Source organism: Hippocampus comes, unplaced genomic scaffold (genome assembly GCF_001891065.2).
Source record: "Hippocampus comes isolate QL1 unplaced genomic scaffold, H_comes_QL1_v1.1 scaffold92, whole genome shotgun sequence".
In the NCBI taxonomy this organism is placed as follows: domain Eukaryota; kingdom Metazoa; phylum Chordata; class Actinopteri; order Syngnathiformes; family Syngnathidae; genus Hippocampus; species Hippocampus comes.
The window spans coordinates 1,102,565-1,118,918 of NW_017805379.1; the positions used below are offsets into that span (position 1 = coordinate 1,102,565).

A 16,354-nucleotide genomic window follows, 5' to 3' on the forward strand; every position below is an offset into this window, starting at 1 on the left:
TGTGTGTGTGTGTGTGTGTGTGTGTGTGTGTGTGTTCGTGCCAGAAAATAGAACAATATGCCTCAACCTTTTGACTAAAAGGCATCATGTGAGTCAAGTGAACATCAAAACTCCAATCAAATTCCACACATTTTTCTTTGCCATTTTTTTTTCACAAGTACAACCACCACCAGTACTGCCACCTTCAACACTACCACTACAACAGCTACTACTCCGATCACCACCACCACCATTATATTACTATACAGCGAACCCTCGCTACTTCGCGGTTCACTGATCGCGGTTTCAGTGCTTCGCGGATTTTTCAAAAGTATGCATCCAAAAATAAATAAATAAATAGTAAAAATGCCGCAAAAGGTCCGCGAGAGGCAGCAAAAGTCAGCAAAACGACAGCGAGCCACATAGAGCAACATATACAGGACTACATGTATATTTCATGTTTATGTTTACTGTATTTTGTTATTTACACACTAACCTAAACATCTTATACATGTATATATATTCACGTGTATATACATATATATATATATATATATATATATATATATATATACACACACACACACACACACACACACACACACACACATACACTGAACCCGCAACAAATGAACCGCGAAGTAGCGAGGGATCACTGTACTACTTCCACCACGACTACTATTCCTACCACTAGCGGAGCTCTCTCTCTCTCTCTCTTTTTTTTAAACACATCTCAAAACATATTTTTATTATTTGGCTCTTGACTCAGCATGAGAGTCATCTTTGTGTTAGGGTTTTATGGTGTTAACTGTTTTTATGTGATGAATTTATTGTTGTAACAGTCTTTGTTATTGTCTGACTAATTTTTATTCCATGTGCAGCACTTTATATGCAACAATGACTCTTTTAAAGTGCTCTATAAATATAGATGAGTTGAGTGCCATTACTACCACCACTCTCACTACTCCCATCACGACCACCACTACCAGCGCATTATTAACACAACATAAAAAGTGTGCCGAATACTGTCGACCAGGAAATGGAACTTACTGGGAGGAAGTAAAACATTGAACTCCTACAATATGAGCAATGCAATGTATTAAATATGCTGATAATATTCCATGAATTTCAACCAGCCTATGCTGAGCTACTTAGCATGCAACCAAAAGCAGTTTTTACACTGGTACCACAACTCACATTTTCAAAATGATACTGAAATTATTGTCTGCACACATAAACATATGCGTACAGCTTATAGAACTGCATACTGGAGACAGTGATATCCTATCTTCAGTGCAACGGACGAGAAAGCCATAAAATAAGTTAGCATTCCCAGTAAAGCCTATAATAAATGCAGCCAAAAAGACCTGGTGCTGGTCTTTGAGAGCCAGCTGTTTATGTGAAGCAGCTGGCCTGCACTTTCACAATTTAACTACAGGGGGCACTGTTGTCAAGGAACAAGCGTGGTGGGGGGGGGGGTATCAGACGACTTAACAGACAACAGCGACACCATGAGGATGTGTTGTCAATGCATGAGAGAAAAGTGACAGAAAATACCAAATCAACGGGATTCCTTCGAAAAGTATTTTTTTTAATGACGGGGATCGGGAAGTTTGCATGTTCTCCCCGGGCCTGCGTGAGCTTTCTCTCGGGGACTCCGGTTTCCTCACAAGTCCCAGAAACATGCATAGTAGGTTAAGGTTAATGGAAGACAACCCTTTCTGACCGAAAATCAACTTTTCAAGCAGCCAATCTCCCGCACACCAACACACACGCACAAACGCGCATAAGCACACAAACGCATATCCATGATGAGCAACAGTCATAAAAGATCATCATATGAACGAAGCACAAAAATAAAGTAGAAACAAGAAGAGAATGAGTTTCCGTAAAGGAAATAGCTGCCTACCTTAGTGGCACACCTGACACAGATAGGCAGCGGCGCACTTAGCGTGTTAATTGCAGACACATCACGATCGTGGCTCGCGTGTCCCGTTTTAAAATGTTGCTGGTGGTCCAGATTCCAATTCTTTGACAATTCCATCGGTAAATTGTAGATCAAACAAATGAGAAAAAAACGTCTCTGATCGCTAGCTGCAATTGCAGACTGCTGACCGCTAACAACTTCCTGTGATACAGGTCATGTGCCACGGTAGGTTAAAGGTGACCTTCTTTTTGAAATGTATTTTAAAATACTTTTTGGTGAGCGTGAAACTGACAGATGCAGTATACACTCACACAAAAACATATAATATTAATAACACACACACCTATTACCCCCCATTTGCTCCTTCACCTCTAGCGGGCAACTTGGGACCAGTCTGAGGACTACTGGTTGACCGCGATCGGCTGGTTGGGCCCTAATGCTCTAAATTCTACCTCGGTGTGATTGTGGGCGCGAATAATTGTTTGTCTCCGTGTGCCCTGCGATTGGCTGGCAACCACTTCAGGGTGTGCCCCGCCTAGTGCCCAAAGACAGTTGGGATACAGGCTCCAGCATGCCCGCGACCCTCGTGAGATAAACATTTTACGTTTTTAAAACCAACTTCAACTAACTATAGCAAAACAACAATGTTCTTCGTTCAGTTTTTGTTATACAGTATTTTTTTTGCCTGAGCTTTCGTGGTTTACTTAAAATTTATTACAGCTGTACAGAGGAAACAAGATCAAACAGTCGTTTGGGAATCGTACAAAATTGATTATTGTGCAATTCGTGACCTCAATATATATATATATATATATATAGATATATAGATAGATAGATAGATAGATAGATATAGTGCGGTACTGTACTGCATGCAATCTCGAGGTCGTCCTTGTTTGTCTAATTTGGTTCCTTGTAATATACAGCAGTGTGATCTGAATTTCCACTTGAGGGACTACAATGAGCATCGTAGAATAAGTAAATACATGAAATAATAAATGAAGCATTGTGAAAATTGGACCTCCCTAATTGTCATACTTGTCAAAGGCAGATGCTGTCACACGTAGGAGGCGCATTTGATACTTGCTTCCGTTGTGGTGACCTAAAATGGCCACAGGATGACAGTAGAGGACTGATGTATTTTGACTATGGCGGGAGCTCCCTGAATTCGGGCTCACCTGCGATCCAAAGGGGTGGGGGGAACGGTTATTTTTATCAGGCGTGAAGGTCACACACGCAACGCTTCATCATCATCATCACATAAGCGTTGAATGGTTGCATTTTCAAGGTGAAACCGTCCCATAAATATATCGACAGGTGTGTGACGCAAATGATGCCATTCCTTTGAAAAGAAAATACTTATGAATGGCTTTGCGTCATCACAAACAGACCAGTCATCAAGTGACTACTCGTCATTCCAGTCATGCCGGGACCGTTTACTTTGTCAACCCCGCCTCCACCTCTGCTGGAGACGACAAATCGATATCATCCTGCCACAGCATCTCCACCATCTCCTCGGCCACAACACAAAATTCAGATATGACGGCCGTCGTGACGTCAGCACTTAGCCGTCGCTCCAATTGGCTCGCGTCTAGAAGGGGGCGGGGCGCTCGCCATTGAGGAATTTGACGGCGACGTACGTACACACGCCTCCCAGATAAAAAGTGCACGCAAGAGTGGCGTTGTCGCGCAGACGAGCAGAGACGAGATTAGATTAGGCGACCCGGCTCCCTGTTTAGTGTCTTTTTGTCTTGTTTTGAGTTCACTCTTATTTTTTGTGGCGTTTTTAATGTGACGTTTCAACCTTAAATTTAGACATCGGTGGCAGCAGGTGCGCTTCGAATACATGTCTGTATTTCTTCGAACTGATTCAGGTGAGTTCCCCCCACCTCCCCCCTCCCATTTTAATAAGCATGTGCTCGTGCTAATTAGTGTCTTTTTTACGCGACTATTTTGACTCGGTGATTAATTTAATCCAATAAAGCTTAACCAGGTGATTCAAATCGGTCGCCGCACTCTTTACTTGACCCTAATGTGAGCATCAAAGTCAAAATCATTAAAAATGCATATTTATATTGTGTCATTTGTGTGTGTGTGTGTGTGTGGGGGGGGGGGTGAAATACAAGTTGGAAAGGTTCCGTCAAGTGATGTAGGAATACATTTTTTGATTTACGCCCTTCCAGGTCCTTCCCCCGACCCCCTCCCCTCCTCTCCATCAAACCTCGAGTTGTATAATGGCTGCAGGTGCACTGCAGTCACAAAAGAGGATGCACCCATTTATCCCATATCATTGATGTCCATGTATAAGTACGCTCTTTTTTCTCACGAGTAAGACAAACCGGCTCACGAGTAGAACCAACAAACCTTTTTTTTTATGCTACAGTTGTCCCTTTTGACCTGCAAATATGAAATAGTAAGACATTCTTTCTTCAATCGTGCATTGAGTTGATAATTTTTAAAAAAGTGCTTCTATAAAGCAATTATTCGCGAACCTTGACATTCATCTTAAGGTCCATGTACGCTCTTTGTCTTTGTACCTCTTTCTATGCTACGGGCAACCTTAACTCACCTCTGATATTGTTGTGGGTTTTCAGACTTCATATTGTGCATGTGTCGATCCTCCTTCCTGTCTCCGGGGAGGATATGCGAGGTGTTGCTTTTCGGTCTTTTGTTGGTGAGCTTTGTTCTGCAGGTTGTGGCCTCGCCAGGAAGTTCACAATCTTGTGCTGTAACACCAATATGCATCTGTACTTTTTGGGGGTGGAGGAGTCTAAATTTTCATAATACACCAGCACTAAAGTCAAATGCTCTGAACGTGTTAGTTGTTTGGAGGGCAACTAATCTTTATGATCATCTTTTTTTTGTTTTCATCGCAGAGTTATGTCTTAGTTACTCTCAGGGTGTCTGCTTATAACGGTTGAACTGTATGACTGTATACCGACAATCTTGGATTGTTTGGTACTTTGGTACAATCTTTATTTAATACAGGGAACAACAGTTGTCACTGTCTTCTTGACAAACACTATGGCCGCTGGCCTTAATCCTACCTGGGTCAGGATTTGATCTGCACCGTTGTAGCTTTAAAGTCAAGTCAGTATATGTACACGTGCGGTCATTGCTGAGAGCCACTGGTGTGTTCTGTCTGCTGTCGCTTTTGATGTAATCCATGTTCAACTTGATTACTTAAACGACACTGCGTCTGCACTTTGTACAATGGGACATGCGGTTCAGTCTTCCATGACATTTGGCAGCTGTAATAGAGAGACTTAATGAATGGAATGCTGTCTGTGGATTTATTCCATATCCTTAATATCCAACTTAAGGTCCGTACTAATACGCTCTATCCAAATCAGTGTGCGAGTAGAATAATCGCCTTGCTAGTAAGCTTTTTTTACCCCCCGCCTCCCTCACTGTTTGCCAGACAACTTGGAAACTCTTTGTTCTCACTAGGAAGACAGTTTTATAATGCTCGTCGCTAGGGCTGCACATCCCTCCAGCGATCCGATGTGTATCTGAACACATTGGCTGAGATAAGATTCAAGGATGGTTCAACGGGTCGGTTCAATTCAGGGGGATTTCGATTCGATACCGGACGGCTCAGTTCGAGAGGGTATGATGTAATGAGTTTTCTGTTTTCATTTCATACGAATGAATTTGCCCAGTACTGTAAATGTGACACCGTGCATTAGCCGTGTGCGGCTCTCCAATAAGGCGATTCGATGCGCATCTCGATATATTTTCAAGTGGAACGATACGCTCGATTCAAACTGGCTTTTGTAACACCCAGACTGATATAACAACCACATAATACCGGTAAAGCAAAATTGAGCACTAGTTGACCATTTCTAATAGTACTACCATTGCCGAAGGTCTACTTGTTAACATCTAGCGCTTTGCTGAATCGTCAAGCGTATTGAATAAGTGGCTTTATGAAAAGCCGTTGGAGCATTTGTTGAAGGGCCTTGATATTCATGTACTAGTATACACTTTGTCCTCACTAGTAAGACGGCAGGCTAGCAGAATTAGGATGCGTCAGTAGAATGTCTTTGGAGTACATTTTTCCCCACTACCGTATGACATTTCTCAACACTCGTCGGACAACTACATGTTACTAGTGAGGCAAGTCTGTGCACTTGAGCTCTACCGCACGACTACAATTGATATTGTAGAAATGAAGTAGCTTGGTTTGACAGTGTCGCTAGTAGCATTAGGCGCCGTTTTGCCTCGCTGTGTAGCGGTCCCACTAGTATGACAAAAGTTGTCCGATTTAGTTAAGGTCAATGAACTAGGATGATCTTAAGTTAAGAAAACCTTTTATTGTCTCAAAAGTAAGACAAATCTGTGCACTAGTAGAACTGTGTTTTTGTAAATGTTAAGGACAGTAGTTTATCTCTAAGGCTGTTTTGGAAAACATTGCTAATGGAGCAGTCATTCTACTAGTGGTTGAATTGTCTTCGTGGTACACGGGACATTAGGATGGATATCAAGGGGATCGAATAAATTCTCCAATGGCTTTCCATACAGGCTGGTGTTTGTGTTTCCTGACCAGTTGGACTTATTTGCCAGCACACACACTTCCTCCTCATTGTGCCCCCGTTTTGTTTTATTAGCCCAATGTTCTGTTATTCTTAGCCAAGCAGGATGTTTATACGATCCCCGTGTAGAAATATGACTGGCAAGGCCCGAGTGTTTATCTTTCTTCCTGCTTCTCAGGTCGTCACTGTCGCACTTCCCTGAGCATCCCTTGCTCTCTCTCTCTCTCTCTCTCTCTCTCTCTCTCTCTCTCTCTCCTCCTCCTGCTGCTTTTTTGCATGCCTGCCTCGTCTTCCTCTGCATCCCACTCACGGTTGAAATGACATCCACCGTGATGATCCGCTCAGCTCTCTCAAGCCCTATTCGTATTTATTATGACGTGGTCAAAGTTGCTCAAACAAAAACAAAGGGACCACTTACGATACCATGAGGAATGGAGATAGTCCAGTTTAAAATCTTGATTCATTACATAGCGAAATGTGTTGAAAGTCATTTCATGACTAAGTTGGGCTACGTAGAGTCAAATCAGTGCGACACGATTGGAGGTGTCCCCCCCCCCCCTTACAAAAAATGTTTGTCGACTGTTGTGGTTTCGATGCAGGTGACGTTTTCTGACCATTTACTACAGAAATCAATGTAATTCCAAAGGTTTTGCACACTTTTGCGCATTTTGATACGGGGCAGGCCGTGCATTTAAAGAAGCGCAAATGGAGGTTTCTCAATGCTAAAACGTTAACTGCTGCAGAGGAAAAAAAAAATTAAAAATGGTAAATTATTTGGTTACTGACTGCTAACTTGTGACTTGGGCAGATTGTGTGTGTGTGTGTGTGTGTGTGTGTGTGTGTGTGTGTGTGTGTGTGTGTGGATATACATAGGCGGTCCCGGTGGGCCGGTGGTTCAATTCCATCTCCAGCCTCCTTATGTGGAGTTTGCATGTTGTCCCCGGGCCTGCGTGGGTAGCACGTCCGCCTCACAGTGCAGAGGTGCAGGGTTCGATTCTGGCTCCGGCCTTCCTGTGTGGAGTTTGTATGTTCTCCCCGTGCCTGCGTGGGTTTTCTCCGGGTACTCCGGTTTCCTCCCACATTCCAAAAACATGCATGGCAGGCTGATTGAACACCCTAAATTGTCCCTAAGTGTGAGTCAAATCACTTAACAAGACTGAACACTTGACTTTGCAGCGCATGGCACCCCTGTTTGATGTATTTCCGTCAAAGCCATACTGTAACGAGTCGCCAAGGTGAGCCGAAGACGACATTTTACGGGCTGATGTTTTAGCCTGCCGTGCCCCGTCATGCCACAAAGGATGTATTGACGGTGACTCAACTTGATGATACTCACGCTTTCACAACCACGTTGCACACTCTGCCTGCGATGTCAGACTTTCCATAAGCGAGCAAAGCTCTGTGTGTGTAATTGAGACTGGAAAAAGTCATTAAAAAGCAGATGCAGTCTCTCTGTGTGTGTGTGTGTGTGTGTGTGTGTGTGTGTGTGTGTGTGTGTGTGTGTGTGTGTGTGTGCGCACGCACTTTAGGGGTTAATCAGCTGCCACTTAGTGACTTGTCATGTGATTGTTCCGACTCTACTGCACGAGGACAGAGCTTGACTGAAACTTTTTTTTTTTTTTTTTTTTTTTTTATGGACACACCCTTAAATGATATATGTATAGGCCATCAGAAATGTATCACTGTAGTAACTATTTACAACGGGCGCATTCATGATGGAATCCTACTTGAATGAAATCCCTGGTAGGATTCTACAAAGGCAAGAATGTCAAACCTGTCGCTGTCCAAATACTTTTGGCCTGTCGCTCGTCTGACCTCTCGCTAAAGAGGACTGTCGGTACACGGAGCGTGTTCGACACAAGCCAGACCCGTGCTCATGCATTCCTTTGGGGAGATGTTTCATGGTGTAATAGCCTTTAACAGTGTGTTCTCTGTGGATTTTAATGGGCGTCTGTAATTAAGGTTTTTTTTTTTTTTTCTCCATAGCAAAATGTTCCGATAAGACCCGAAGCAAGAACGTTTCTTTTAAATGCCATTGTGGCAAATTGATTCACTGTAACAAGCCTGTGCTACTTAGAAATCATGTGTTCATCACCATCCTCAAACACATCCGAGATTGAAAGCGGGTCAAATCTCCGATCGAGTCGGCTCATGGTCAGTGTCTTTTCACTGATTTTTTTGTTTTTTTATTGATTTATTTTTCCTCCACAGCCGTGCACGCTTCCCAAAAGTCAAAGCTGTTAGTGGCCGTCTACAACGGCAGGGCTTTAAATAGATGCCGTGAGAAGGCCCGCCGAGCATTTGCGTCCCGAGACTGCACGCGGGCCTCGCCGCCGCCAATCGTCGTAAAAGAGCAACAACATAAGACTTAGCTCGCGACTGAACTCGCAGGCATCCTCGTGCTACTTGGAAAGTTTGGTCAAGCTTTGATGGAACAAGAGTGCATCGAGTTCCTTCCCCAGTCAAATACCACAATAACCCCCCCCCCCCCGCCCTCACTCCCATTTCCCCCCTAGCGCACTCTCACAATGACTGTGGTGCAGTGCAACAGCAGCGTGCAGCTCTCCCAAGTGCATGAACACCGAGCGTATGCTGGCTGTGTTGTGGTCAGACCTTGTTGGCGTTCAGACGTTGCTTTTTTGTGCTTAGCAGCGTGTTTTCAAATAAAATAAATCCGAAACATATGATTCATCAAGCGTGACACCGTCAGAAAATGGGGTGCAACAAGGGTGATGTTCACCGTTAAAAAGTCTTGTCATTTCTAAAATCTCTTTGCATTGTATGTTTTATGTGGGCAGTTATTACGGAAGCGTGGAACTGCCAGTGCGCAGAAAATATTTTTGATCGGCGAGCTCGTTCAAGCGTATCGAAAGACATTCACAAGTGCGTTCGAACAGACTTCGTACGCTAAAGCTACAAAGGCGTAGCATTTTTTTTCTATAACGCCACGGCGACGGGATATCGACTTGCGCGATCAATTTTCTTATTTATTTTTAAGCGTGTGTCCTACATCATACCAATACGTTCGAAAGATAAGTAAATTAACATTGTTTGTAAATTTAATGTTTTTTTTTTTTTTTGCCACTCTTCCCCAACCTAGCGCGGAACGTTAGCAACAAAACCTTATTTGAACGCAAACACTTTCTCTGCGTTATTAACTTAAAAACGTAAGATGGCAGAAGTCCAAGCATGGCCCTCGCAAATGAAACTGTTGTTGAACCAACCTCCTGGTGAGCAACGACGGCCACCCCACCCGCAAGTCCACTTGACAATGATGAGTCAAGGCCCTCCATTTTGAAATAAATCTTCGAGGCGCGGTCAACCGAATGGTTAAGCTCTTTGATGTTTTTAGCTTTTTAGCTCAGAGCAAAACCCACCAATGAGCGTTTGGTTCCATGGAGCGGGCAGGCAAAACTTCAATGATTTGTTAGCGTTGATGCTAAACCTAGCATTTGTCCTTTTCCTCACAGTTCAGCGTTTGTGCCCGTCCGAGATATGACTGAGGTGATGATCAACAGCACCCCCATGGACGACATGAGGCTCAGTCCCACCAAGGACAGACTTTCTTTCCAGGTAAATTAAATCCCACAAGGTGCGCGCAAATGTCGCACACGTACCAAGACGGAATCGTGAACAGATACAAGACCGTTGTTGGGAGGAGTGATCCACTGGTTGCCAAAAAGACAAATGTCGCGTTAAGTTGCAGCGCTGTATTTGTTTGCTAGCCATTTCTAGAGCAGCTATTTCCTTTTTCTCAGACAGGAAATCCGGGAGACTGAATTCATTATTATATCCTCAAGTTTTCTAATTATCGCTAAGACTGAAGGAGGGTGTCACCGGGTGAAGTTTTCTAAAATTGTTATTTTAGTTATCCTTGTGACGTTAACCCCGCCCCCTTGGCTGTGGCAAATAAATTTAAATGCAAGTGATACAGTTTTAAAAAACTTTCGAGAAATATGGAGGAAGTTTCCCCCAATTCTTTTTTTTAAGGGCATAAGCTATTTGCATGTTGACCAAAAGCCAAAACCCGAGGAATTTTTTTTTATTTATTTATGTATTTATTTTATTTTTTATTCAATTGATTGTCATGTTTTTGAAAAACAATGAATTCTGCATAAGCACGGTTCCTTTTTTATTTTTTCTTTTGTTTTATGTCTATTTATTTTGGAACCAATCAGTTATTTACTGGAAAAAGGCATCTATTTGTTTGTGCTCGTAAATTGAGAATCTTAATTTTGATCAAATCAGTGCATTCCCGCTATTTTGTGGCATGGAGAGGCAATTTTTGTTTTAAAAAGAAAAATCAGATTCTTCATAGATTTTTGCACAAACACAGTGCTGCAAACAAAAGACTATTAAAACAGTACTTGCTTTTTTTTTTTTTTTTTGTCTGTGGTAATTTGAACGTGTCATTAGAAATAGTTTGCAAGGCCAAAATCGTAAAACTTTGCATAGTCTGGCGAGTCCTTCCCAAAGGCTCAGTTTTCAAAGTCTCCAAAAACTGCTTGTTTGGGGGAAAAAAAAAAAAAAAGAATCTTAAAAAATTTGTGCGCACGATAAGACGACCACTTGTGGAAATCGTATATGTGATGTTTGCACACAACAGCAAAGAAAGGATCATCAAAATATTACCTCTTCATTTCGTGCATGGCAGTGAAATAAACATGGTGAGAACATTCTGACCGCACTCAGAATCCGATGCGATGAGGGATGTCGTTATTTGGGGAGGGAGGAATGAGGTTTCCGTTAAGCGGAATTGCCTTGCCCGGAAATTCATCGTAAATTAGCGCTGCGGCCATTCGCGGCGGGCGAAGCCAGAGACAATCGGCCATCAGGTGGTCTTGACAAGCGCTTTCCAACAGCTTTGTTTCACTGTCAGCTCAACAAGGTCATCCAAACACACAGCTGCCGTACCGTTGTCGCATTTTGCCCCCCCCGCGCCCCAGCATCGACGCCGAGGGATGAATGTGACAGAGAGTTTACGATTTGGAATGCCAACTCCGCGTCCGGTAAAGGTGATGTCCGTTGATGCCCATCTTGAAGAGGATGTAAGCTTGACCCAGAGGAAGAGGCCACAACTTCCTCTCGCCACTTCACACACCAGCTGCGGGGAAGCTGGCACGGTTGCCAGGGAAACGGGTGCTAAATTGTGTAATCCTTACCCCCCACGACACACGGGCTTTCTGCCTCATGGTTCAAGACTCTCCTTCAACAAAACTCTGAACCAAGAAGCTCGGGGTGCCACTTTCGGACATCCGCTTCGATCGGTCTGAGTCGAAGTCTCCACTTATGCAATAAGCACTGATTTTGGAGCGGAGTTGTTTGATCTGGCATGTAACTTGAAATTCAAAGACTCGGCCCACCTGTCTAGCGTACGCGTTTCAAATGTGGTTGTGATGGGATGGGTGTTCCTTTGGAGGATTTCATTCAAGAACGGTCCCTGGAAAGGGCCAAAACCCTTGAAAAAAAAAATGGAACTTTCAAAGCCAAATGGCAGACGACCTGTTGTACGTTTACCACTCAAGACGCTTCAGAATCTGTCCCAATCCACTTGTGGCTTATAAAGTGAGTTTGCCATTTTATTGGGTTATTTCAATGTGTGGTGGCGAGTACAGGTAAATATCCTCAATTGAAACCCCAAAAGTTCTTGGCAAGTAGTGAACGGTTGGTCACGCTTTCTATTTCAGTTTCCGTTCCTTATGGGCTCTACGCTTATTCCTTGACAATCGCACCATGTTTCTGTGATCCACTTAAAAAAATTCAAGGATCCTGTGTATATGGAGCCTCAAATCCTGATACAGCGTCTCACTTCATTTGTTGCAGCGCATCAGTAGATGTGTTGTGAGGAGTTTCCTGTGCTGTATTTATTTTTTTTTTCGTGATAGTCCATTTCGGTCGTGCTCGGCTTTGTCACTCACTGGGCGGAATCTTTATTCATATCACACATGACCATCTCGTGATTTAGAAAAAAAAGAGTCTGATGAAAGGTTGTCAATCTGTGAGTGTGACATCATGACCACTTGGTCCCTTTTCATTGATTTTATTTCTGTTGCAAATTACAGGGAGTCCTTTGCTGACTGTCTGCCTTACGAGGTTATGAACTTGTTTGTGCAGCGGCGTAAGAATTGGGGCTCGCTGTCGGATAACAGGCGACAAATCTTGATGGGATTGTCGCACAATTATTCGCTGTAATTCTACTACTGCTGCGTTAGCGTACGTTAGCGATGGACAACGGTGTGTTCCGACTTCGGGGTATGTCAGCGCCTCAGCAACGTAACTCGGTCATAAACCAAAGAGCCCTTTTGTATATTTTAAATTTGACACAGGCGAGTAAATGTTTAAGCGTTCGCAACAATGAGTTTCTCAACTGTCCTCGCATATCAAAGGCGCGCCGGTTTGGTCCTGTTGGTACACAACAACCCCAAAATAGCAACCGATGCGTTGCCATCGCTTCCTGCCGCTGTTCAGTGAAACGAGTTGTGACGCGTGTCCAAAGGCAAAGTCATTCGATGTCCAACCCCCGCCCACGCCGTTTCAGTGAGAATAAACTCCCAGTGATGGACTCTTTATGTTTTCCTAACCTGATAAAATTCTCACAGTCTGCACAGAAGAAGACATATTTGCTGTCTTCTCATGCGTTTGATGGAATTCCTGGAGGCTTGGCCACAGCTGCTTCCCCTCTCTCTTCCCCTCTCTCTCTCTCGCTCTCTTGGTCTCTCACTCTCTCGCTCTCTCTCTCTCTCTCTCTCTCTCTCTCTCTTCTCATCTAATGCTTACTTTCCATTCGGCACTTTGCCCAGACGCTGACCCACCACCCTAAAACGTCTCGGAGTGAAATATGAAGGTCTAAAAATATTCATCCACTTTGTCCAAACAAAAATGCTGTTCTTGGACCTGGAGCGTTTTTTTTTTTTTCTTCCCCTCTCCCCCGCCTCTTGGGTTTATTCGCCGGTTCCTGAGAATTTGCAAAAGTTGGAGGTTGTCAAATCTCAAATAATCTTTGCTGTCTGGGGCTTTGGCCAAACATTTGACGACTCAACCTGATACCATGTTCTTTCCTCAAGCATACCCCCCCCCCCGCCCCTTTCTCCTAACTCAAATGTAATATACTCGGTGCTGACTTTTGAAGTGTGTTGTTTCACTCTCGCTTTTTACGAAAGGGCCAGTTTACTATCGCTCATTTTTCCCTTGTCTAATCTTCCGTTCTGTGCCGGATGAGTTCATAACGAGCCACGAGCCGCTTGGCGCGCCGCCCCCTCGCCTGCAAAGCACTTCAGATTAAACACGATGCGGCGTTTTGGCGCTAAGTCTGTTGGACATGTTTAATTTGCCACTGATGTAACTCGTTATGTGTGCGAGGTCGGATTTTGCGGAGTGATGGAAGAATATCATCAGCGGCCATGAATATCCAATTACCCAGGGGTGTAACGGTCCAGCAGAAATCACGGTTGGGTACTTTCCTTGGTTTTTATGGTTACCGAATGCTTCAGTTTGATGGATGCAGTCGGGGATCATGCTAAAATTCAAGTGAATGAAATGAAGTTAGCACATCGCTAGCTGTGACGTCAGAGGCTGAGCTGCGCTGTATTTGTTTTGTGGCTTGAGCGCAAGGCAGTTACACTTCCTGTCCCTTACCTAATGCTACATGTTGGGCTTCTTCCCGTGCCTGCGTGGGGTTACTCTGGGTACTCCGGTTTTCTCCCACATTCCAAAAAAAACGGCATAGTCTAAATTGCCCTGCGATTGGCTGGCAACCGGTTCAGGGTGTCCCTCCGCCTACAGCCCGAAGACGGCTGGGATAGGATCCAGCACGCCCCGCGACCCTTGTGAGGATAAAGCGGATCCGAAAATGGATGGATAGATGGATGCATATTATGACTGCCAATAACTTACTTTTGTCCATAAATTGATTGATTCAAACTATGCTAACTGTGTGCATTTCGTGGGCTGTCCTCGGCAGATCTTCCCTGACCCGTCTGATTTTGAGCGCTGCTGTAAGCTCAAAGACCGCCTGCCCTCCATCGTGGTAGAGCCCACGGAGGGCGAGGTGGAGAGCGGCGAGCTGCGCTGGCCTCCTGAGGAGTTCCTGGTCAGCGGGGAGGACGACGACGATGATGACGAAGCGGAGCCCAACCACAGCGGCGTCCAAAACGGACAGGCGATGGCAAACTCCCAGCACTAGGAGCCGCGTCTTAGCTTCCGATGTCCACCCCAAACCCGTTCACACACTGGTCACGCTGCACCTTACCCGGCTGACTCCACCCAAAAGAAGCAATACACCAGTTTTGTCGCACTGCCATTCGATGGGACGCCGTTCGCACACATGAGAAAAGACTGGGCGTTGGCACGGCGCTAGCACTGGGGCCACGAAATGGTCCCCCCCGCCCCCTCCCCTGAAAACAGGACTTGCTCTTAACCCTCCAACTGTGTGTTCACCCTCTGGATTGCTGTTAAGTATTTGTCTTTGCGCAAGAAGATTTAGCAGTTTTCTGTGATTTTTGTGGATGTCGAATGTGCTGATATTTTTTTTTTTCTCCAGTCGAAAGTTAAAATCTTTGTATTACTTGTGAAGCACTAGTTAATAGATTTTTGTAAGTCACTCTGAGAAGTAGTAGCACGTAGATGTTAACTAGTGTTGTCAAATTTTGCTTCATTTGTAATACATGTTGGTCTACTAGTGAGAACAAAGATCTTGAGTGCATGGGCATGAGACTCGATACTCTGTACTCACCGAAGTCACAATCCAGCACACGAGTAGAATGACTGTCTTTACTTGTCCTTTTCCGACTGCCGACTACTACATTAATTTGTGACTAGTAGGGTGCATGGGCATGTTGGTGCGTGACACATGCCTACTAGTGTAGCATGGTTGGATATTACAGTTTAACTGCGTAATACAGTAGTAGGCCAAAAGTGGATTTAGTAGAAAAACCTTGACAGTAAGACAGCCTTTGTACTAGTGCACTGAATCATCCTACTCGTGACGGCATGTACATGTTGGTGACGAAAACGGCTTTAGTTGACAACTACGTGCTAGTTCTACTAGTGCGCTTCACTGCGGCGGTTTTAAGCAAGTGAGCGAAGGAAAGGAGGCTACCGTGCCAACCGGATGCTATTTGCTCGCCCTGGGAAGCCTTACGACTCGACTGTGTGCAATTTGCAACGGTTATTTGATTTTTTTTTCCCCTCCCCCTCCAACCCTCCACTGAGCTAATAACGTATAATGGTTTCAGTCGCAAGTGAACACTCCTTTCTATTCCAACGCATTTCTTTGGGAGCAACTGTAGTTTTTGCCACCACGCAGCTTTGATATGTAGGCCATTCAACACGTTCCACCTTTGTTAAAATGTCACGTTGGTTTTGTCCACTTGTTCTTCTGACTTGTCATTCGTGTGGCATTAGGGCTGTGTACAGGACGTCCATCTTTTTTTTTCCTTTTCTCTATAACCGAGCAGGTTGTTTTTGTAAAGCTCAGGGAGAATAGCTGCCATTTTTTTTCCATTGTATCTAGACCACTGTTTTTTCTTTCTCTGACTGTTACAGAGGCTGTAAATAAACTTGAATTTGCTAACCCAACTGTGTGGTATTTGGCCTACCTGCTCTTCATCATGTACAGAGAACTTTTGGGTTTGGTATCAAAAGGTCTATTTCTGCTTTTTAAAAAAGAAAAAAAAAACAACCAAAAAAAAGGCAATTAACAGAAATGGGGGGAAAAAGATCCACATTAACGCGCATAGCAGTGCTCAAAAGACTTTGTTTTGACAGACTGAAATTACAGTTGTCATGGACCAGTCGTATACTGAAGTGTTATTGCGCTCACCGTTGACAATTTACACAGCGCTGACATGGTGTCATTTGGCTTGAGAGGAGGACATAATCCCTGGCGTGCTTTCCATAAACACAATCACAATGACAC

At 44.1% G+C, this 16,354-nt stretch overlaps 1 protein-coding gene across 1 annotated transcript; it reads left to right on the forward strand.

Moving 5' to 3' along the window:
- The first annotated feature begins 3,559 nt into the window (after positions 1-3,559).
- lbh (LBH regulator of WNT signaling pathway) lies at positions 3,560-16,014 on the forward strand. Its single transcript, XM_019872415.1, has 3 exons — positions 3,560-3,777; positions 9,909-10,011; positions 14,399-16,014. The coding sequence occupies exons 2-3, from the start codon at positions 9,934-9,936 to the stop codon at positions 14,618-14,620; spliced, it is 300 nt and encodes a 99-aa protein (XP_019727974.1). The 5' UTR covers positions 3,560-3,777; positions 9,909-9,933; the 3' UTR covers positions 14,621-16,014.
- The last annotated feature ends 340 nt before the right edge of the window (positions 16,015-16,354 follow it).